Source organism: Salmo trutta, chromosome 9, assembly GCF_901001165.1.
Source record: "Salmo trutta chromosome 9, fSalTru1.1, whole genome shotgun sequence".
NCBI classification, from domain to species: Eukaryota; Metazoa; Chordata; class Actinopteri; order Salmoniformes; family Salmonidae; genus Salmo; species Salmo trutta.
In genome coordinates this window covers 25,598,397-25,620,371 of record NC_042965.1, presented here as the reverse complement: position 1 = coordinate 25,620,371, position 21,975 = coordinate 25,598,397, and the positions used below count along the sequence as shown (strand labels likewise).

General features: G+C 48.3%; 1 protein-coding gene across 5 annotated transcripts in view; it reads left to right on the top strand.

Moving 5' to 3' along the window:
- LOC115200314 (calsenilin) overlaps positions 1-21,975 on the top strand; it is a 68,113-nt gene that overhangs the window by 10,045 nt on the left and 36,093 nt on the right. For 4 of the 5 annotated variants that reach the window (XM_029763276.1, XM_029763274.1, XM_029763273.1 and 1 more), the window contains exon 2: positions 6,620-6,791. In XM_029763276.1, coding sequence (XP_029619136.1) covers positions 6,620-6,791 — 172 coding nt within the window. Of the gene's footprint in view, positions 1-6,619; positions 6,792-17,468; positions 17,659-21,975 lie in introns of those variants that run through there. The other variant, XM_029763277.1, reaches the window with a different exon arrangement.

The window sequence follows — 21,975 nt, the reverse complement described above, 5'->3', positions numbered from 1 at the left end:
AACGAGGGGTTAATGCGGTAATCGGGGGGAAGCTGTAACCTATAACATACCTCATTCACTCTCCTCAGGACTTTAAATGGCCCCACAAACCGCGGACCCAGCTTCCGACAGGGCAGGCGGAAGGGGCAGGTTTCGGGTCGAGAGCCAGACCCGGTCCCCCGGTGACAGTCTGCGCCAACTTTCTGGCGCAGCACGGCGCGCTGAAGATGGACATGGGCAGCTTCCCATGTTTCCTCCGTGCTCCGGAACCAGTCATCCACCGCAGGAGCTTCGGTCTGACTCTGATGCCAAGGAAACAGATCCGGCTGATACCCCAATACACACTGGAAGGGAGAGAGGTTAGTGGAGGAGTGGCAGAGCGAGTTCTGGGCCATCTCTGCCCAGGGCACAAACGCCGCCCACTCCCCCGGCCGGTCCTGGCAATAAGACCTCAGAAACCTACCCACATCCTGGTTAACTCTCTCCACCTGCCCGTTACTCTCGGGGTGAAAACCTGAGGTAAGGCTGACCGAGACCCCCAGATGTGCCATGAACGCCCTCCAGACCCTTGGCGTGAACTGGGTATCCCGATCAGACACTCAGGCACCCCATAGTGCCGGAAGACGTGAGTAAACAGGGCCTCCGCAGTCTGTAGGGCCGTAGGGAGACCGGGCAAAGGGAGGAGACGACAGGACTTAGAAACACGATCCACAACGACCAGGATTGTGGTGTTACCTTGTGAAGGTGGAAGATCGGTTATGAAATCCACCGACAGGTTCGACCACAGCCGTTGTGGAACGGGTAAGAGTTGTAACTTACCTCTGAGCAGGTGTCTAGAAGCCTTACACTGGCCACACACTGAGCAGGAGGAGACATAAACCCTCACATCCTTAGCCAAAGTGGGCCACCAGTACTTCCCACTAAGACAGCGCACCGTCCGACCGATGCCTGGATGACCAGAGGAAGGTGATGTGTGGGCCCAATAGATCAGCCAATCACGGACAGCAGACGGAACGTACAGACGCCCAGCGGGACATTGGAGGGGAGCGGGCTCTGCACGTAACGCCTGCTCAATGACGGCGTCCAGCTCCCATACTACCGGCGCCACCAGGCAGGAGGCCGGGAGTATGGGGGTGGGATCCAAGGGCCGCTCCTCTGTGTCATACAGCCGGGACAGTGCGTCTGCCTTAACGTTCTGGGAACCTGGTCTGTGCGAAAGGGTGAAAACAAAACGGGTGAAAAACATGGCCCACCTTGCCTGGCGAGGGTTCAGTTTCCTCGCTGCCCGGATGTACTCCAGATTGCGGTGGTGTCTCTGCAGGCCAACTCCCGACGGACGTCCTTGCACAGACTGCAACAGTAGTTGTTGGGTTGTTAAATTGTAGCATGCTGTAGCAATTTGTAAGTCGCTCTGGATAAGAGCGTCTGCTAAATGACTTAAATGTAAATGTAAATGTAGTTGTCAATCAGGGCCCTGTCGTTCCACCCCGCACCGGCAGCCAGGGTCCTAAACTCCAGGGCAAACTTCTGGGCGCTTCTCGTCTCCTGCTTCAGCTGGAAGAGGCGCTCACCCGCCGCTCTACCCTCGGACGGGTGGTCGAAGACACACAGACTCACAAACACTGCTGCTACTCTCTATTATCATCGATACATAGCCACTTTAATAACCCTAACTGCATGTACATAATTACCTCAACTACCTCGACACCGGTGCCCCGCACATTGACACATTGACTCTGTACCGAGCGTGCTCCTTCCCCCTGAGCGGGGCTATATAAATTATTTGTTTTTCTTATCTCTTACTTTTTTGGGGGTATTTTCTTAAAACGGCATTGTTGGTTAAGGGCTTGTAAGTAAGCATTTGACAAATACAATTTGATAATATGACATTTTAAATGTTTTTCTTTTTTTTGGAGTGTAATTTTTTATTCTTTATTTCACTTTTATTTATTATCTATTTCACTTGCTTTTGCAATGTAAACATATGTTTCCCATGCCAATAAAGCCCTTGAGAGAGAGAGAGAGGAGAGAGAGAGAGAGGAGGACTGGAGAGAGAGAGAGAGAGAGAGAGAGAGAGAGAGAGAGAGAGAGAGAGAGAGAGAGAGAGAGAGAGAGAGAGAGAGAGAGAGAGAGAGAGAGAGAGAGAGAGAGAGAGAGAGAGAGATAGAGAGAGAGAGAGAGAGAGAGAGAAGAGAGAGAGAGAGAGAGAGAGAGAGAGAGAGAGAGAGAGAGAGAGAGAGAGAGAGAGAGAGAGAGGAGAGAGAGAGGAGAGAGAGAGAGAGAGAGAGAGCGAGAGAGCCGTGTAATGACAACATATGTCTTGCATGATCTAATGACAAACGGAACTAAAGACATGATGACTAATATTAAATAATTGATGGTAAATGGCAGTATACTGATGTGCCGTGCGGGTGCATGCTTTCGTGTGTGTGTGCGCGCGTGTGTGGTGATGTCAGAGCGATCAAGTGAAGTGCTGCCCCAGGCCAAAGCCATTTGGAACATTAAGAGAAAACAGGAGAAGGGAATCCTGGCTGATACCTGTGTGTGTGTGTTTGAACGCTAGACTGGCCTTACTGTATGAATAATCCAGAATGTGTTTTTTTTTTTAATTCAGCAGCCTCGAACTGGATAGGGAGGAGGGCTAGTTCAGGGTGTGAGTTGCTCCTCTCCTCTTCATTATACGTCTCTCCTCCTCCTCCTCTTCCTCCTCTCTTTCCCCCCACCTTCTGTCCTCTCCTCATCTTCTCCCTCATTTCCTCTCTTCCTCCTGCATGCCCTCTTTTCCTTCTCCCTTCCTTCTTCTCTTCTCTTTTCCTTCTCTCTCTGTTCCTGTTAACATTCACACAATTAAAACTATTTCCTCCAACTGAAAGACTGACCCGCTCCTGTCCTTCTTTTCTTCCTTCTCCATCTCTTCCCCCCGAGCGTGCTCCTTCCCCTCGAGCGTGCTCCTTCCCCCCGAGCGTGCTCCTTCCCCTCGAGCGTGCTCCTTCCCCTCGAGCGTGCTCCTTCCCCCCGAGCGTGCTCCTTCCCCCCGAGCGTGCTCCTTCCCCCGAGCGTGCTCCTTCCCCCCGAGCGTGCTCCTTCCCCCCGAGCGTGCTCCTTCCCCCCGAGCGTGCTCCTTCCCCTCGAGCGTGCTCCTTCCCCCCGAGCGTGCTCCTTCCCCTCGAGCGTGCTCCTTCCCCTCGAGCGTGCTCATTCCCCTCGAGCGTGCTCCTTCCCCCCTAGCGTGCTCCTTTCCCCCTAGCGTGCTCCTTTCCCCCTAGCGTGCTCCTTCCCCCCGAGCCTGCTCGGCTCCTTCCCCCCGAGCGTGCTCCTTCCCCCCGAGCGTGCTCCTTCCCCCCGAGCGTGCTCCTTCCACCCGAGCGTGCTCCTTCCCCCCGAGCGTGCTCCTTCCCCCCGAGCGTGCTCCTTCCCCCCCGAGCGTGCTCCTTCCCCCCCCGAGCGTGCTCCTTCCCCCCGAGCGTGCTCCTTCCCCCCCGAGCGTGCTCCTTCCCCCCCCGAGCGTGCTCGGCTCCTTCCCCCCTAGCCTGCTCGGCTCCTTCCCCCCGAGCGTGCTCCTTCCCCCCGAGCGTGCTCCTTCCCCCCGAGCGTGCTCCTTCCCCCCTAGCGTGCTCCTTCCCCCCGAGCGTGCTCCTTCCCCCCGAGCGTGCTCCTTCCCCCCGAGCGTGCTCCTTCCCCCCGAGCGTGCTCCTTCCCCCCCGAGCGTGCTCGGCTCCTTCCCCCCGAGCGTGCTCCTTTCCCCCTAGCGTGCTCCTTCCCCCCTAGCGTGCTCCTTCCCCCCTAGCGTGTTCCTTCCCCCCTAGCGTGCTCCTTTCCCCCTAGCGTGCTCCTTCCCCCCGAGCGTGCTCCTTCCCCCCCGAGCGTGCTCGGCTCCTTCCCCCCGAGCCTGCTCGGCTCCTTCCCCCCGAGCCTGCTCGGCTCCTTCCCCCCGAGCGTGCTCCTTCCCCCCGAGCGTGCTCCTTCCCCCCTAGCGTGCTCCTTCCCCCCGAGCGTGCTCCTTCCCCCCGAGCGTGCTCCTTCCCCCCCGAGCGTGCTCCTTCCCCCCCCGAGCGTGCTCCTTCCCCCCCGAGCGTGCTCCTTCCCCCCCGAGCGTGCTCCTTCCCCCCCGAGCGTGCTCCTTCCCCCCCGAGCGTGCTCCTTCCCCCCCGAGCGTGCTCGGCTCCTTCCCCCCGAGCGCGTTCTTTCCCCCCGAGCACGCTCCTTCTCCCCGAGCGCGCTCCATCCCCCCCGAGCGTGCTCCATCCCCCCCGAGCGTGCTCCATCCCCCCCGAGCGTGCTCCATCCCCCCGAGCGTGCTCCATCCCCCCGAGCGTGCTCCTTTCCCACGAGCGTGCTCCTTTCCCCGAGCGTGCTCCTTTCCCCCGAGCGTGCTCTTTTCACTCTTAATCTTGCAACGATAAAAATATTGCCAGATAATAGGATGGGTATAATTATGTCACTCCTTCATCTTCTTATGTGGTCATTATGCAGTGGGAAATCTATGTGACATGAACAAGCACACACACACCACACACACACACACATACACTCTCTCTCGTTCTGTTCTCCCTTATTTCTCTCTCCTACCTTATCTACTTCCCTCTCTCTACCCTCTTCTTCCTCACTTCATGCTCCTGTGAAATACACAGAAATAGCCATGCAACATTTATTTGATATCATCTACATCTCTCCTTCATTTTTCTTTCCCTCCACCCCTCTCCCTTTTCCAGTCTTCTCTACATCCCTTTCTCTCCCACATTCCTCCACCATTCTCTTCCCCTCGTCCTTATCCCCCTCTCTCTATCTCTAGCCCACCACTACCTCCTCTCTCTCTCGTCCCTCTCTGCCAATACTCCCCCCTAAACCTCTATTCGTCCTGTGCTCCTGCTTAGATAGCCCAGTATTCATTAGGATAACTTCAATTCTTCCAACAACAAACTCCAAGAACAAACTCCTTTACATCCTCTCTCTATCTCCTCTCTCTCTATATATATTTTCTCTCTCTCTCTTCTCTCTCTCTATCTTTTCTCTCTCTCTATCTTTTCTCTCTATCTCTTCTCTCTCTCCCTCTCTCTCAGTATAAAGAGAGGGATGTGCCTGTGTTGTCAGACTCCCCCAGGATCTCACAGCCATTTACACTCCTCCGCTGTGTGTTTTTCCCCCTGTCATCCCTCGCTTCCCTCCCACACAGCAGATAGCAAACAGAGATCCTGAATCTTCTCTCTTTCATCTCCTTCCCTCGATCACCAAGGGGACCTAGCCAATCCTGTGTTTGTGCGTGTGTGTGTGCGGGGGCGAGACAGACGACTGATCAATGGAGACGTTTTAGGAGAGTTTAGGGAAATGAGCTGTATCACTCTTATCAGATCTCTCATCCATCCACACTGACTTTCACAATGCCCTTGGACCGCTCAAGCACCTTGTTATGTAAAGAGACGATGTTGTTCTGCTATGCTTTAGGATTAGTGGTTAGTGGTGGAGACACCGTAGGACCTCTCTTGCTCCCCTTTCCTTTCTATAATTCCCCCATCCTTCTGTTTCCTCCCATCTGTCTGTTCTCATATTGAATCTGTGATCTGATGACCCTGTACATCCATCCATCCATCTCTCACTCACTCACTCACTCACTCACTCACACACACACACTCCTCTCTATCCATCTCTCCTTCACCTTTGCCCCATTGCTTTGTATAGTCCAGTAAGAACTTTACAGACAGATATGAGTCATGATGCTCTCGTCACCTTATTGACTTTTACATGTCCGTTCATATTTACTGTTAAACCAGGCCACAGTCGTTAGAGCTGGCATGTGAAGGATGACCTTGATTAATCAGCAATTCATTGATGAATGAATAACTATCTGATAGGGAGCTCAGAGATGGAGCGCAGCATATGAAGTAGAAGTAGCTGGTCTCTTGTGAGTGTTGAGTCATTCACATGTTAACAGCCCAGCTCTAGAACACCTGATTCACTTAATCCACTACTCATTATCTGAATCAGATGTCTTAGTGCTGGGCTGGAACTAAAGCCTGCACATCCTGTATATCTCCTCCAGGACTATCAACCTGTGTGAACTAGAGCAGAGGTCCTGAAGTGTGCGCTCCTTCCCTCCCTCTCAGAAAAGGAATGGACTGAATAAGAAATATGGTGGAAACTCCCTCTAGCCTAAATTTATACCAATCCAATGTTTTAAATCCATGAGGGGGGGTGAGCACATGTCACATCAAGGAGAAGATGAGATCCCAACGCAGCAGCCTATGGGCCCCATTCAGAATTGTTTCAATTAGGCACTCGTCAATTAGGCACTCGTCAATTAGGCACTCGTCAATTAGGCACTCGTCTTGTAAATGAGTTAGCTACACTGGCCATACTAATACTCCTCAGAGATACTATAAATACTCTTCAGAGAATAGGGTGTAAGTCTAAGGTTAGAGGTCAGTAAAAGAGACACAGAGCCCACATGGCTTTATTGAGCCTCTCTGTGGTTGCACATCTATCATCATGGGTCTGCAGTAATATTCATTCACTGTCTGTCTCCCTAGTGCCCTACAGGTCTGTAATTAAACTTCATGACTTTCTCTCTTTCTTTCTTTTCTTTCTTTTTTTCTCTCTCTCTCTCTCTCTCTCTCTCTCTCTCTCTCTCTCTCTCTCTCTGTAGGAGGATGGTAAGGTGGTGGATGGCAGTCTGTTGGGTGATGCCAACGGGGTAGAGCCAAGTCCAGGAAGAGTGAAGGAGTCTGGGAAATGGCAGAAGCCCCGGTTCACACGCAAAGCCCTGATGAGCTGTCTGGTCAAATGGATCATCACCAGCAGGACAACACCAGACAAAGGTGAGGAGACGGGGAGAGGGTGGGGTTGGGTTGGGTGTGGGGGAGGGTGGCATGTGAGTGGGGGAGAGGTGGTGGAGAGAGAGGGACAGATTTGTGAAGTTGAATGTGTAAACAGTAAGTAAGTAAATGAATTGGAATGGATTCAAGACTGGACTGGCCTGACCTCTGCTGGTCCCTGTGGGTGAGCATACACATTTAGTGGGCGGTACATTCACCAAGGGGTCAGAGTTCTCACACAGACAGACAGACAGACAGACAGACAGACAGACAGACAGACAGACAGACAGACAGACAGACAGACAGACAGACAGACAGACAGACAGACAGACAGACAGACAGACAGACAGAGTATTTAATGCATCAATGGCCTTTCTTTTGCTCATTATTTTGGAGCTCTTAGTTACACTTCAGTGGCTGATTGCAGATTGAACAGACAGCAGCTAAAGCGGCCATTTAAAACATAAACTGGTTGTGTCCCTCTCCTTCTTTTTGTCTCTAAATATACAGTGTTCAAATCATACTGTTCCATTAGACCAGGGATCATCAACTAGATTCAGCTGTGGGACGATTTTTTTTCTGGACCTGATGGTCGGGGGGCCAGAACATAATTACAAATAATTTACAGACTGCAAATTGACCGCAAGAATCACAAACAGATATAATGTTTGAATAAAACATAATCATTTCAAACCTTGGTTACATTTGTATACGATCATGTGTCTCTCTATTATGGGTGGGAATATTGGGAACAGATTTCTTAAATTATACTGAACAAAAATATAAACGCAACATGCAACAATTTCAATGATTTTACTGAGTTACAGTTTAATAAGGTAATCGGTCATTTGAAATAAATTCATTAGGCCCTAATCTATTGATTTTACATGACTGGGCAGGGGTGCCTGGGAGGGCATTGGCCCACCCACTGGGGAGCCAGGCCCAGCCAATCAGAATGAGTTTTTCCCGACAAAAGGGCTTTATTAAAGACAGAAATACTCCTCAGTTTCATCAGCTGTCCGGGTGGCTGGTCACAGATCCCGCAGGTGAAGAAGCTGGATGTGGAGGTCCTGGGCTAGAGTGGTTACACGTGGTTATGAGGCCAGTTGTATGTACTGTCAAATTCCCTAAAATGACATTGGAGGCGGCTTATGGTAGAGAAATTAACATTAAATTCTCTGACAACAGCGTGGTGGACATTCCTGCAGACAGCATGCCAATTGCACGCTCCTTCAAAACTCTGTGGCATTGTGATGTGTGACAAAACTGCACATTTTAGAGTGGCCTTTTATTGTCGCAGCACTTATTTTGTGTGTGTGTGTGTTATTTCTTACATTATTAGCCCACAACGTTTTTTGTGTTATTACATACAGCCGGAAATAACTTTTGGATATCAGAGCGGCAGTAACTTACCAGAATTTCAGCCAGAAATACGACTGATCCAGGGCAATTAAACTTATCCCAGAGGCTGCTCCAAGATGCCGCCAATGGAGATGAGATATTTGGAGTAGACTTCTAGTCCGACTCGGGAGGCATGCACTCCATCCACCGCTTCCTTGGACAATAAAGTAAACAAGCTCATGGCGAGGATCTCCTTCCAGAGAGACATCAGGGACTGTAACATACTCTGTTTCACGGAATAAGGGCTCTCTCCGGATATACTGTCTCAGTCCATACAGCCAGCAGTGTTCTCAGTACATCATGCAGACAGGACAAAATAACTCTCCAGGAAGAAGAAAGTTGTGGTCTATGTTTTATAATTAACGTACAGGAACTCAAGTCCTTTTGTTCACCCGACCTAGAATATCTCACAATCAAATGTTGACCCTATTACCTCCCAAGAGAATTCTCTGTGGTTATAGTAACAGCAGTGTATAGTCCCCCTCAAGCCGATACGTCAATGGCCCTTAAGGAACTACACTGGGCTTTGTGCAAACTGGAAACCACATATCCTGAGGCCGCATTTATTGTAGCTGGAGATTTTGGTGCATCGGTACTGCTTGCCGTGCGGTAGCAGAGAGAACAGTCTATGACTTGGGGGGTTGGGGTCTTGATCATTTTTTACAGCCTTCCTCTGACACCACATGGTATAGAGGTCCTTGATGCAAGGAGCCCAGCTTTACTGGGCCATACGCACTACCCTCTGTAGCACCTTGCCGTCGGATGCCAAGCTGTTGCCATACCAAGTGGTGATGTAGCCAGTCAAGATGCTCCCAATGGTGCAGCTGTATAACTATTTGAGGACTTGAGGGCCCATGCCAAATATTGTCAGCCTCCTAAGTGGAAGAGGCATTGTCGTGCCCTCTTCACAACTGTGTTGGTGTGTTTGGACCATGATAGACCCTTAGTGATGTGGACACCCAGGAACTTGAAGCTCTCGATCCGCTCCACTTCAGCCCCGTCGATGTGGATGGGGGCATGCTCTGCCATCCGTTTCTTGTAGTCCATGTTCAGCTCCTTTGTCTTGCTGGCGTTGAGGGAGGGTTGTTGTCCTAGCACCACATTGCCAGGTATCTGACCTCCTGCCTATAGGCAGTCTCATCGTCATCTGTTATCAGGCCTACAACCATCGTGTCATCTGCAAACTTAATGATGGTGTTGGAGTCATGCACAGCCAAGCAGTCGTGGGTAAACATTGAGTACAGGAGGGACTAAGCACACACCCCTGAGGGGCTCCCGTGTTGAGGGTCAGCGTGGCGGATATGTTGTTGCCTACCCTCACCACCTGGGGGTGTCCCGTCAAGAAGTCCAGAATCCAGTTGCAGAGAGAGGTGTTTAGTCCCAGGGTCCTTAGCTTAGTGATGAGCTTGGAGGGCACTATGGTGTTGAATGCAGTTCTGTAGTCAATGAACAGCATTCTCACGGAAGTGTTCCTTTTGCCTAAGTGGGAAAGGGCAGTGTGGAGTGCAATAGAGATTGCGTCATCTGTGGGTCTGTTGGAGCCATATGCGAATTGGAGTGGGTCCAGGGTGTCTCGGATGATGGTGTTGATGTGAGCCATGGCCAGCCTTTCAAAGCATTTTATGGCTACAGATGTGAGTGCTACGGGGCGATAGTCATTTAGACAGGTTACCTTGGCATTCTTGGGCACAGGGACTATGGTAGTCTGCTTGAAACATGTAGGTATTACAGACTGGGTCAGGGAGAGGTTGAAAAATCTCAATTGAAAAGCACGGGGGGGTAGAGTGAGATAGAGGTAGAGAGACTCCGTGAGCATAGCCTTGCTATTGAAAAAGGCTGACGAAGGCAAACCTGGCTCTCAAGAGAAGACAGGCTATGTGCACACTGCCCACAAAATGAGGTGGAAACTGAGCTGCACTTCCCTGCCAAATGTATGACCATATTAGAGACACATATTTCCCTCAGATTACACAGACCCACAAAGAATTCAAAAACAAATCCAATTTTGATAAACTCCCATATCTATTGGGTGAAATACCACAGTATGCAATCACAGCAGCAAGTTTTGTGACCTGTTGCCACAAGAAAAGGGCAACCAGTGAAGAACAAACACCATTGTAAATACAACTCGTATTTATTTATTTATTTATTTTCCCTTTTGTACTTTAACTATTTGCACATCATTACAACACTGTATATATATATATAATATGACATGTTAAATGTCTTTATTCTTTTGGAACTTTTGTGAGTGTAATGTTTACTGTTAATTTTGTATTATTTATTTCCCTTTTGTTTATTATCTATTTCACTAGCTTTGGCAATGTGAACATATGTTTCCCATGCCAATAAAGCCCCTTATATTGAAATTGAATTGATAGAGAGACAGAGGGCGAGGAAAAGAAAGATATAGAGGGGGAGGAAGAGAGAGAGAGGGGAAGAAGAGAGAGCTAGAGATGGAGACTGGGAGAGAAAGAGAGAGGTGGAGAGGGGGGCAGAGATAGAGGGGGAAAGGGGAGGAGGGTACACAGGAAAGCCCTGGGGTTTGTGTTGTTACGCTATCTGTTGAGCTAGCCTTCACCTAGGTCCCAGCTAATGAGCAGCAGCTATAAACAGAGATGCATTACTGTATGTACCAGAGGGAAAGAGAGAGAGAGACTTAGAGGTTGGGGAGAGGGTTGATGAGAATGATCAAGACAGGGTAAGAGAGTGTGTTCAAGATCAACAGAGAGAAAGAGAGAGAGTGGAAACAGACAGGGCGAGAGCAATAGGTCAGCGAGAGAGAGAGATAGACAGGTATAGAGAGGAGACGGACAAGGAGAGAGTGAGAGGTCATTGGGAAATGTGATAGAGAGAGAGAGAAAGAAAGAGATTCATGAGAGAAAAGGAGGAGTGTTGTGTTGTGTACTGTAGGTCAGTCTGAGTTCATCTTGTGTGGTGGTGCTCATCATCAGATAGGTTACGGAGATATGGTGAAAGTAGTACATGATGTCCTTTGATAAGGATATTTACACGTGTTATTATCAGAGTGATACAAACCATAAAAGGAGGAGCATTTGAATGACACTTAGGTAAAGGTAAATTGAGGTTAAGAGAAATTAACATGTGTCTTAAATTTTGTTCTGATTATAGAGACTCAGAGTAGATCCATTCTTATGAGATGAAGGATCAAGGACACTGAGAGAAAAATAAAGAGGGAGAAGGCGAGGGTGGGGGTGAGTTAGAGGGATGAGAAAAAGTTTAAGCTTAAGGTTTAAGCTGACAAAGAACTGTAGAACAAAATGTGGAGAGGCAGAGAGATATGAATGAGTGTAATATGAGAGGTGTAATATAAGGAGGATTAGAGATTGAAGGGGCATAAGGTGAGAAGGAGGAGAAGGAGAGGAGCAGAGGAAGGAAGGATTTCTCCGTCTGAACAGTCAACCAAACATTTATGAATTGTTGTGTGTCCCAGTGACTCTGAAACTGGAGATGCGATCACATCTGTGTGTTGTGTGTTGCGGTTTGTTGCTGTGTGTTATATGAAACTGGATGCACAGGAAGCACAGGAGAGAAAGGAGGGACAGACGCTGCTTTCTACCAGAGAAAGAAAAGACAAGGAAAGAGAGAGGAGAAGAAACAGAGAGGAGTGATATACCAGAGACTTTCGAGAGGACTGTGATTCTGAAGGGGAGAGTTGGAAGGTGTGTAGTGTTGTCTGGATCAGCAGTGGAGGTAGGCTACTTCACCTAACAAAGACCTTCACTCCAAAATAACTGAAATACCTACACCTTTGAGGGCTGAGGTACTTTATGTGGGATTATGTCCAAACTAGATTCTGCACTGTGCCTCTCAGAGCTTTAGGCATCTCAGAAGACTGGACCAAGACTTCCTCCATATGATTTTGTGTATCCTGCAGACTCGAGGGACTCACACTACCAAACAGAACTGAGCCTGTCACAGAACAATATTGACCAATACGACCCATGCTCTCTGAGACCGGACAGAGCTGTGTTTAACAACAGGACTGAGCTGCGTTTGGGTCACCTCTCCTCTCCTGGTGTTGGACTGTTTTTGACTGTGCTTGACGTTGGGTTCCTTTAGAAGCAGACGTGTGGAGGTCCTGATTTGGTGCCGTTGACCCCCTCTTCCTGGTTACCTGGTTCCTTCCTGGTTACCTAGTTACTGTAGTGAGGATGAACGAGTGCAGGACCAAGATTGAGAAGGAGGTGAATAACTTCCTACACTGCTTCTTTGGCTTCCTCACCGGATCACTCACTCCTCCAGATAGTCTCTATCTCTGTGTCTCTCCAACATCGTGTCAGGGTCTTCTCTGCCAGTGACCTACTGTTTAGGTGTGGGAGACTAGATAGCGAGATTCATTTACAGCATGAGGTTCATTCCCCAACAGCACGCTTTTTTTGTTGTTGTCCCGGACAAGCACATATGATACAACTTATCAACTAATCATCAAGCCCTCAATGAGTTGAATAAGGGGCTACAACAAAAATGCGTGCTGTTGGGGTACTTGAGGACCGGAGTTGGGAAACACTGATTTACAGCACGGGTCAGAACAGAGCAGGTCAGCAGGGTCCTTGGTAGTTGTCTGTTATAGGGTTCATTCAGTGGTTGAACAAGTACCCTATTGTCATACTTGAGTAAAAGTAAAGATACCTTAAAAGAAAATGACTAAAGTAAAAGTGAAAGTCATCCAGTAAAATACTACTTGAGTAAACGTCTAAAAGTATTTGGTTTTAAATATACTTAAGTATCAAAAGTAAATGTAATTGATAAAATATACTTATGTATCAAAAGTAAAAGTATAAATCATTTCAAATTCCTTATATTAAGCAAACCAGATTGCACCATGTTCTTGTTTTTAAAATGTGCGGATAGCCAGGGGCACACTCCCACACTCAGACATCATTTACAAACTAAGCATTTGTGTTTAGTGAGTCCATAAGATCAGAGGCAGTAGGGATGACCAGGGATGTTCTCTTGATAAGTGTGTGAATTCGACCATTTTACTATCGTGTTAAGCATTCAAAATGTAACGATTACTTTTGGGTGTTAGGGAAAATGTATGGAGTAAAAAGTACATTTATTTCTATAGGAATATAGTAAAGTAAAAGTTGTCAAAATATAAATAGTAAAGTACAGTACAGATACCCAAAAAAATTACTTAAGTATAACTTTAAAGTATTTTTACATAAGTACTTTACACCACTGGGGGTCATTGGGTGGAACGCTCACTCTGGTTTCCTCCAGTCTGGTTTCCTCCACTCTGGTTTCCTCCAGTCTGGTTTGTGGTCTATCTTGCTCTGACAGGTTGGAAGCAGCAGCACTATACTCCCATTCTTCAATCAAATGTTTTTTGTTTTTTGTTGGTACTGGTACAAACACCAAGACAAATATCTACAGTATCAGTGTAATTGAATGGCATTCAAGTTTTTTTGTGCTCTCTGACTTGTGGTTATGACTTGGCTTGTCAGTCATTCTGTCTGTCTGCCTGTCTGTTGTCAGTCTGTCTTTTGACATCAAATCAAAGTTTATTTGTCACGTGCGCCGATAACAACACCTTACAGTGAAATGCTTACTTACAGGCTCTAACCAATAGTGCGAAAAAAAGGTAAAGAAGTAAAGAAATAAAACAACAGTAAAAAGACATTTGAAAATAAGAGTAGCAAGGCTATATACAGACACCGGTTAGTCAGTCTTATTGAGGTACATGTATGTATGGTTAAAGTGACTATGCATATATGATGAACAGAGAGTAGCAGTAAAAAGAGGGGTTGGCGGGTGGTGGGACACAATGCAGATAGCCCAGTTAGCCAATGTGCGGGAGCACTGGTTGGTCGGGACAATTGAGGTAGTATGTACATGAATGTATAGTTAAAGTGACTATGCATATAAGATAAACAGAGAGTAGCGGGGGGGGGGGGGGGGGGGCACACAATGCAAATAGTCCGGGTAACCATTTGGTTACCTGTTCAGGAGTCTTATGGCTTGAGGGTAAAAACTGTTGAGAAGCCTTTTTGTCCTAGACTTGGCACTCCGGTACCACTTGCCATGTGGTAGTAGAGAGAACAGTCTATGACTGGAGTGGCTGGGGTCTTTGACAATTTTTAGGGCCTTCCCCTGACACCGCCTGGTGTAGAGGTCCTGGATGGCAGGCAGCTTTGCCCCAGTGATGTACTGGACCGTACGCACTACCCTTTGAAGTGCCTTGCGGTCGGAGGCCGAGCAATTGCCGTACCAGGCAGTGATGAAACCGGTCAGGATGCTCTCGATGTTGCAGCTGTAGAATCTTTTGAGGATCTCAGGACCCATGCCAAATCTTTTTAGTTTCCTGAGGAGGAATAGGCTTTGTCGTGCCCTCTTCACGACCGTCTTGGTGTGTTTGGGACCATTCTAATTTGTTGTTGATGTGGACACCAAGGAATTTGAAGCTCTCGACCTGCTCCACTACAGCCCCGTCGATGAGAATGGGGACGTGCTCGGTGCTCCTTTTCCTGTAGTCCACAATCATCTCCTTAGTCTTGGTTACGTTAAGGGAGAGGTTGATGTCCTGGCACCACACGGCCAGGTCTCTGACCTCCTCCCTATAGGCTGTCTCGTCGTTGTCAGTGATCAGGCCTACCACTGTTGTGTCGTCTGCAAACTTAATGATGGTGTTGGAGTCGTGCCTGGCCATGCAGTCGTGAGTGAACAGGGAGTACAGGAGGGGACTGAGCACGCACCCCTGGGGAGCTCCAGTGTTGAGGATCAGCGTGGAAGATGTGTTGCTACCTACCCTCACCACCTGGGGGCGGCCCGTCAGGAAGTCCAGGATCCAGTTGCAGAGGGAGGTGTTTAGTCCCAGGTTCCTTAGCTTAGTGATGAGCTTTGAGGGTACTATGGTGTTGAACGCTGAGCTATAGTCAATGAATAGCATTGTCTACATACATTTAATTAGATGTCTGCCTGTCCTTCCGTTGGCCACTGATTAGATGTAAAACTATCCCCCATCCTCTTCTGTCCTTCTGTCCAATAGCATCCATCCCTTCATCACTCCCTCTGCCACTGCTGAATCATCAAGTGTGTGTCCTTCTCTTTCTTCGTCCTCTGTTATGTAGCCTAGGGCTGTCTGGGGAAAGCATTTCTGAGTGTATGCCATTGTTCTCTCCCCCTACCCCTTCTGAACTCCAGAGGCCAGAGAGGGGATAGGCAATAGTTAAAAATGGGGCTGTAGCTATACTGTTAAGATGTTTTTTTAATGGGCAGATCTCTTTCTCTCTCTCTCTCTCTCTGTCTCTCTCTCTCTCTCTCTCTTTACTCAGGGTGTCCCTTTGAAAGTTGGCTTACGCAGTTCACAGTCTAAATCCCCATAATTCACAATTCCATGAAGTCTAGATAGGGGTGTAATACCCTACAGATCCGTTACCTAAGCCACATTCTGGCTCAAAATAACCGGACAGATGGAGTTAGAGAAAAAGGGAGACAGAGAAAAGAAGAAAGGGTGGAGAAAGAGGATTGATGATAAGAATGACAGGGGTGAGCTATATTATTTTATTACCTTTTTCAGCATGAGAGAGAGAGAGAGAGGCAGAGATGAGAGAGAGGGGTGGAGGTAAGTGAGACCCAGGGCCAGAGGAAGAGAGAGAGGGAATATTTCAAAGAGAGAGAAATTAGCTTTGTGATTAAAACGTTATTCTCTTTAATTGCCTAGCTGTGGCTGTCTCTAAACCTGCTGGGCTGAGGTGGTGTATGAATGAATGATTGTAATATGTAGAAGAGGGATTTGTATGAGTTAGATTTAATTGGGAGAGATTAAGGTGGGAGAGAGGGTGAGAGGAGAGAGATAAAGTAAGATATGAGGACTACCCCCCATGATTAATCTGACTTTACGGTAAAATGACCCCACTTGACCCGTAACCCTGGTAACCCTCCCTGTGCATGAACATATTAACTTTACCTTCCATAATTCTAGCTGCAACCCAGAAAGTGGCTGGGCATTGGGTCCCAGACTATTATTTTGGAATGAATGAATGAATGAATAAATACATTAACTTTTTTTATTAGACCTAGTTAAAATATATTTTGAGTTGGCTGTAGTGGAAGCATTAGTAACATCTGTGTGATCAAATTAGTTTATTTTGTTTCCATTTGCGTTCCTGTTTTGAATTTATAACATCCTTGAGACACTGTGAAAGTAAAGAGGAATATAGGAACAACCAACCATGTGACACATTGTAGGTCTACACCAGCGGCGATCGGTGACGTTTAAGATGAGGGAGGACGGTATCATTTTTCATGAGCATGGCCTTATTTCTATTACAGCATATTGGATGACTGTCATTCATATTCCATTCATGTAACCAGGATATGTTTAGGCTACTACATGATACTCTAATGTTCCCTATACCCATCATGAGGTTGCTACAACCTAGATCTATGAATGAAAGTTTACAACGTAGGTGCACAGGTCGAGAGAAACATTTTAGTAATCAAGGTGACAGACAATGACACATTCAATACCACCTTGTACACTCTTGCCTGCTGATCTAGGGTGTAATAATTAGTCCAACAGTTGCAAACGATAGTTTCTATTGGTCAAATTCAGGTATGTTTATCCCTGTTTCGTTATGTTTGTCAACAGAATCGAATACACCACTGATCACGCGCAAACACAGTTCACTTTCATAGTAGAAACATACAAACAGCATGATAATTTTCCTCGTTGCATAATTCCTTCTCGCATCTACATGCTCTCCTCTCACCTTTTCGCTTAGCTTGTGGACTTCAGTGCACAACACATCAGCTGTCTGTAACAAGGTGAAAAAACCTTTCCAAGCAAAATGTTCATATCATAACCGCTAACCGCTACACACAGCCTACATCTTTGTCACCATAATAGCTAACTAAAAAGGCTAACTTTTTTAATGTTTCATTATTTTAATTTTGATGGAATTCACTGATCCTCCCCTTCCTCCTCTGAGGCGCCGCCATGTTAAATGATCATGGCTGTTTCTCTAGAACAGCTGAGTAATGCTCCATGTGATTCTTCTGATCCATCCTCTCATGTTTCATCTCTGGCTGATTATTATGACAAGATATCAGATCACAAACCTCAGTCAGCATTCCTGTATACCAGAACTGTAGACTGGTAAACATGGTTCTGCTGCATATATGGTGCTAGCGCCCACTAGTGGGTATTGTAAGTCATTACACAGCTTTGATTTTGTCATGAGCATGGTTATATGACCAATTTTGTACTTCGTGTAGCTATTTAGTTAAGACCCAACTTTTACAACAGTTTCTACAGTTCCTCAAGTACACGTGTTACAGGTTGTATATTTGATTTATTTAACATGTGATCATGGAAAAGGAGAGGAGAGAGGGAAAGTTAAACATGAGGAATGTGGACAGAGTGGGAGAAGCAGACAGAGAGACTCAGTGGTGAGAGAGAAGAAGAGAAGAAAGAGGTGGCTGTGCGTGATGTTTGTGAAAGGTCAGGCTCTTTGGTTCTTTGGCCTCTTCTTTGAACTCTCTCTACTCTCTCTCTCTCTCTCTCTCTCTACTCTCTCTCTCTTTCTCTCTCTTTCTCTCTCTCTCTCTCTTCATCTGGGTCTGACTCAAGCCCAGTTTCACAAACTACAAACAGACTAGAAAATGTGACACACACACATACACACACACATCATCGGTCCTCTCCACACAATTGTCAGCGTCAGTTGAATCTGTTCTGTGATCTATCGGGCTGTAGTTTGATATGACAGGTAGAATAGTTATTATCTGAGAGTTGACTTTATTATTTGTTTATTATCTGAGTGAATCGCTCTGCAGTGTGTCTCAAAGTCTCATCTTGTCTTGTAGGATTCTTTAGTTGAGTCTAATGTATAGTTAGCTGTCTCTTCTAGGACTCCTGTATCGATTAGCCTAATCTCATCTCATTGGAGTCTCTAGTCATCTAGTTTGCTACTCTATTCCGAGTTGGAGTCTAGTCTTGTCTAGTGTAGTATAGTCTAGGCTCTAGTTGTCTTGTGAAGTCTCTGGTGTGGTTGCTATGGGTGCTGTGATGGCAGCTCTCTCCCTGGAGGCCAGGAGGCGTCTGTCTCGCCCCAGCTGTCTGTCTGACTGTCGCCATAGTGCTGCACGCTACCACCGTTCAGGTAGGCTCTCACTGCTCTCTCCTTCTCTTTATTTAATCTCCTTTTCTCTGTCTGACTGTCACCATAATGCTGCTAGATACCACTGCTCAGCTACTGTACACCATTACATGTACTCTCTCTCTCTACTCCCTCACTATATTCTCAAGAACCCATCAGTTGTACACTTATCCTAAATTCTCCTATTTTCTTTTTTTATCTTTCTTTTCTCTATCTCTCCCCCTCACTCAATCCCTCTCCTTCCCTCTAAGTCTACACCTGTTGCCTATGAAGCATTTTTTTATGTTCTGAAGATGGATCTACAGTGTTTAAAAGCAGTATTTAGACATGTCCATATTGACATGTGTGTATCTTGTCTGTTTGTGTTTTGCACCCTGTGACTCTGCTACAGTATGACTGTTTCACCAGCCAGATATGTATAGCATGGATCAATCCTCAGGCTATCTATGGCTCATCTGTCCAGAGGCTGGGGCTGGAACTGGGCCTAGAGCTGGAGATGGGGATGGGACAGGAGCTGGGGCTGGGACTGGAGCTGGGACTGGGGCTGGAGCTGGGGATGGGGCTGGGGCTGGGGATGGGGCTGGGGCTGGGACTGGAGCTGGGGCTGGGACTGGAGCTGGGGATGGGACTGGAGCTGGGGCTGGGACTGGGGTAGGGTCTGGGAAGGAGCTGGGGTAGGGGCTTGGGATGGAACTGGGGTAGGGCTTGGGCTGGGGATGAGGTAGGGGCTGGAGCTGGGGATGGGGTAAGGGCTGGTGGATGGAGCTGGGTTAGGGGCTGGGGTAGGGGCTGGGGATGGAGCTAGGGCTGGGGTAGGGGTAGGGACTGGGGATGGATCTGGGGTAGGGGCTGGGGATGGAGCTGGGGCTGGGGCTGGAGTTGGGGCTGGAGCTGGGGCTGCGGTAGGAGCTGGGGCTGGGACTGGAGCTGGGGCTGGGACTGGAGCTGGGGCTGGGACTGGAGCTGGGGCTGGGGCTGGGACTGGAGCTGGGGATGGGGCTGGAGCTGGAGTTGGGGATGGGGCTGGAGCGGGGGCTGCGGTAGGAGCTGGGACTGGAGCTGGAAATGGGGCTGGGACTGGAACTGGAGCTGGGGATGGGGCTGGAGCTGGGGCTGCGGTAGGAGCTGGGACTGGAGCTGGAAATGGGGCTGGGGCTGGGACTGGAGCTGGGGCTGGGGTAGGGTCTGGGAAGGAGCTGGGGTAGGGGCTTGGGATGGAACTGGGGTAGGGCTTGGGCTGGGGATGGGGTAGGGGCTGGAGCTGGGGATGGGGTAAGGGCTGGTGGATGGAGCTGGGGTAGGGGCTGGGGTAGGGGCTGGGGATGGAGCTAGGGCTGGGGTAGGGGTAGAGACTGGGGATGGATCTGGGGTAGGGGCTGGGGATGGAGCTGGGGCTGGGGTAGGGGATGGAGCTGGGGCTGGGGTAGGGGCTGGGGATGGAGCTGGGGCTGGGGTAGGGACTGGGGATGGATCTGGGGTAGGGGCTGGGGATGGGGTAGGGGCTGGGGATGGAGCTGGGGCTGGGGTAGGGGATGGAGCTAGGGCTGGGGATAGAGCTAGGGCTGGGGTAGGGGTAGGGACTGGGGATGGATCTGGGGTAGGGGATGGGGTAGGGGCTGGGGATGGAGCTGGGGCTGGGGTAGGGGAGGGAGCTTGGGCTGGGGTAGGGGCTGGGGATGGAGCTGGGGGTGGGTCTAATGATGCTCCTCTCACTGACCAGATACCAGACTTTGAGCTCTATCCTGTCCGAGTCTGCTCTGAATGCATACTGTATGTTTTTGGGGGGTTTTCAGCAATTTAGATAATGAGCTAATCTCTGCAGTGATGCTGGCTGTGATGACACGCACACATCAATCAATCAAATGTATTTATAAAGCCCTTTTTACATCAGCCGATGTCATAAAGTACTATACAGAGAATTAGAGGGAGCATATTTAAATTCACACAGGACACTGGATAAGACAGGATAAATACTCCAGATGTAACAGACTGACCCTAGCAACCCAACACAAACTATTGCAGCATAAATACTGGAGGTTGAGACAGGAGGGGTCGGGAGACACTGTGGCCCCGTCCGTCGATAACACCAGACTGGGCCAACCAGGCAAGATATAACCCCACCCACTTTGCTAAAGCACAGCCCACACACCACTAGAGGGATATCTTCAACCACCAACTTACTACCCCTGAGACAGGCCCGAGTATAGCCCACGAAGATCTCCCCTACGGCACGCACCCGAGGGGGGCGCCAACCCGGACAGAAAGATCACGTCAGTGACTCAACCCACTCAAGTGATCCACCCCTCCTAGGGACGGCATGGAGAGCACCAGTAAGCCAGTGACTCAGCCCCCGTAATAGGGTAAGAGGCAGAGAATCCCAGTGGAGAGAGGGGAACCGGCCAGGCAGAGACAGCAAGGGCGGTTCGTCGCTCCAGTGCCTTTCCGTTCACCTTCACACCCCTGGGCCAGACTGCACTCAATCATAGGACCTACTGAAGAGATGCGTGTTCAATAAAGACTTAAAGGTTGAGACCGAGTCTGCGTCTCTCACATGGATAGGCAGACCATTCCATAAAAATGGAGCTCTATAGGAGAAAGCCCGGTCTCCAGCTGTTTGCTTAGAAATTCTAGGGACAATAAGGAGGCCTGCGTCTTGTGACTGTAGCGTACGTGTAGGTATGTATGGCAGGACCAAATCGGAAAAATAGGTAGGAGCAAGCCCATGTAATGCTTTGTAGGTTAGCAGTAAAACCTTGAAATCTGCCCTAGCCTTAACAGGAAGCCAGTGTAGAGAGGCTAGCACTGGAGTAATATGATCACATTTTTTGGTTCTAGTCAAGATTCTAGCAGCCGTGTTTAGTACTAACTGAAGTTTATTTAGTGCTTTATCCAGGTATCCGGAAAGTAGAGCATTACAGTAGTCTAATCTAGAAGTGACAAAAGCATGGATACATTTTTCTGCATCATTTTTGGATGGAAAGTTTCAGATTTTTGCAATGTTACGTAGAAGGAAAAAAAGCTGTCTTTGAAACAGTCTTGATATGTTTGTCAAAATGGAGATCAGGGTCCAGAGTAATGCCGAGGTCCTTCACAGTTTTATTTGAGACAACTGTACAACCATCAAGATGAATTATCAGATCCAACGAAAGATATCTTTGTTTCTTGAGACCTAGAACTAGCATCTCTGTTTTGTTCGAGTTTAAAAGGAAAAATCTGCCGCTATCCATTTCCTTATGTCTGAAATACAGGCTTCCAGGGAGTGCAATTTTGGGGCTTCACCATGTTTCATTGAAATGTACAGCTGTGTATCGCCCGCATAGCAGTGAAAGTTAACATTGTGTTTCCGAATGACATCACCAAGAGGTAAAATATATAGTGAAAATAATAGTGGTCCTAAAATGGAACTTTGAGGAACACCGAAATTTACAGTTGATTTGTCAGAGGACAAACCATCCACAGAGACAAACTGATATCTTTCCGACAGATAAGATCTAAACCAGGCCAGAACTTGTCCGTGTAGACCAATTTGGGTTTCCAATCTCTCCAAAAGAATGTGGTGATCGATGGTATCAAAAGCAGCAATAAGGTCTAGGAGCACGAGGACAGATGCAAAGCCTTGGTCTGACGCCATTAAAATGTAATTTACCACCTTCACAAGT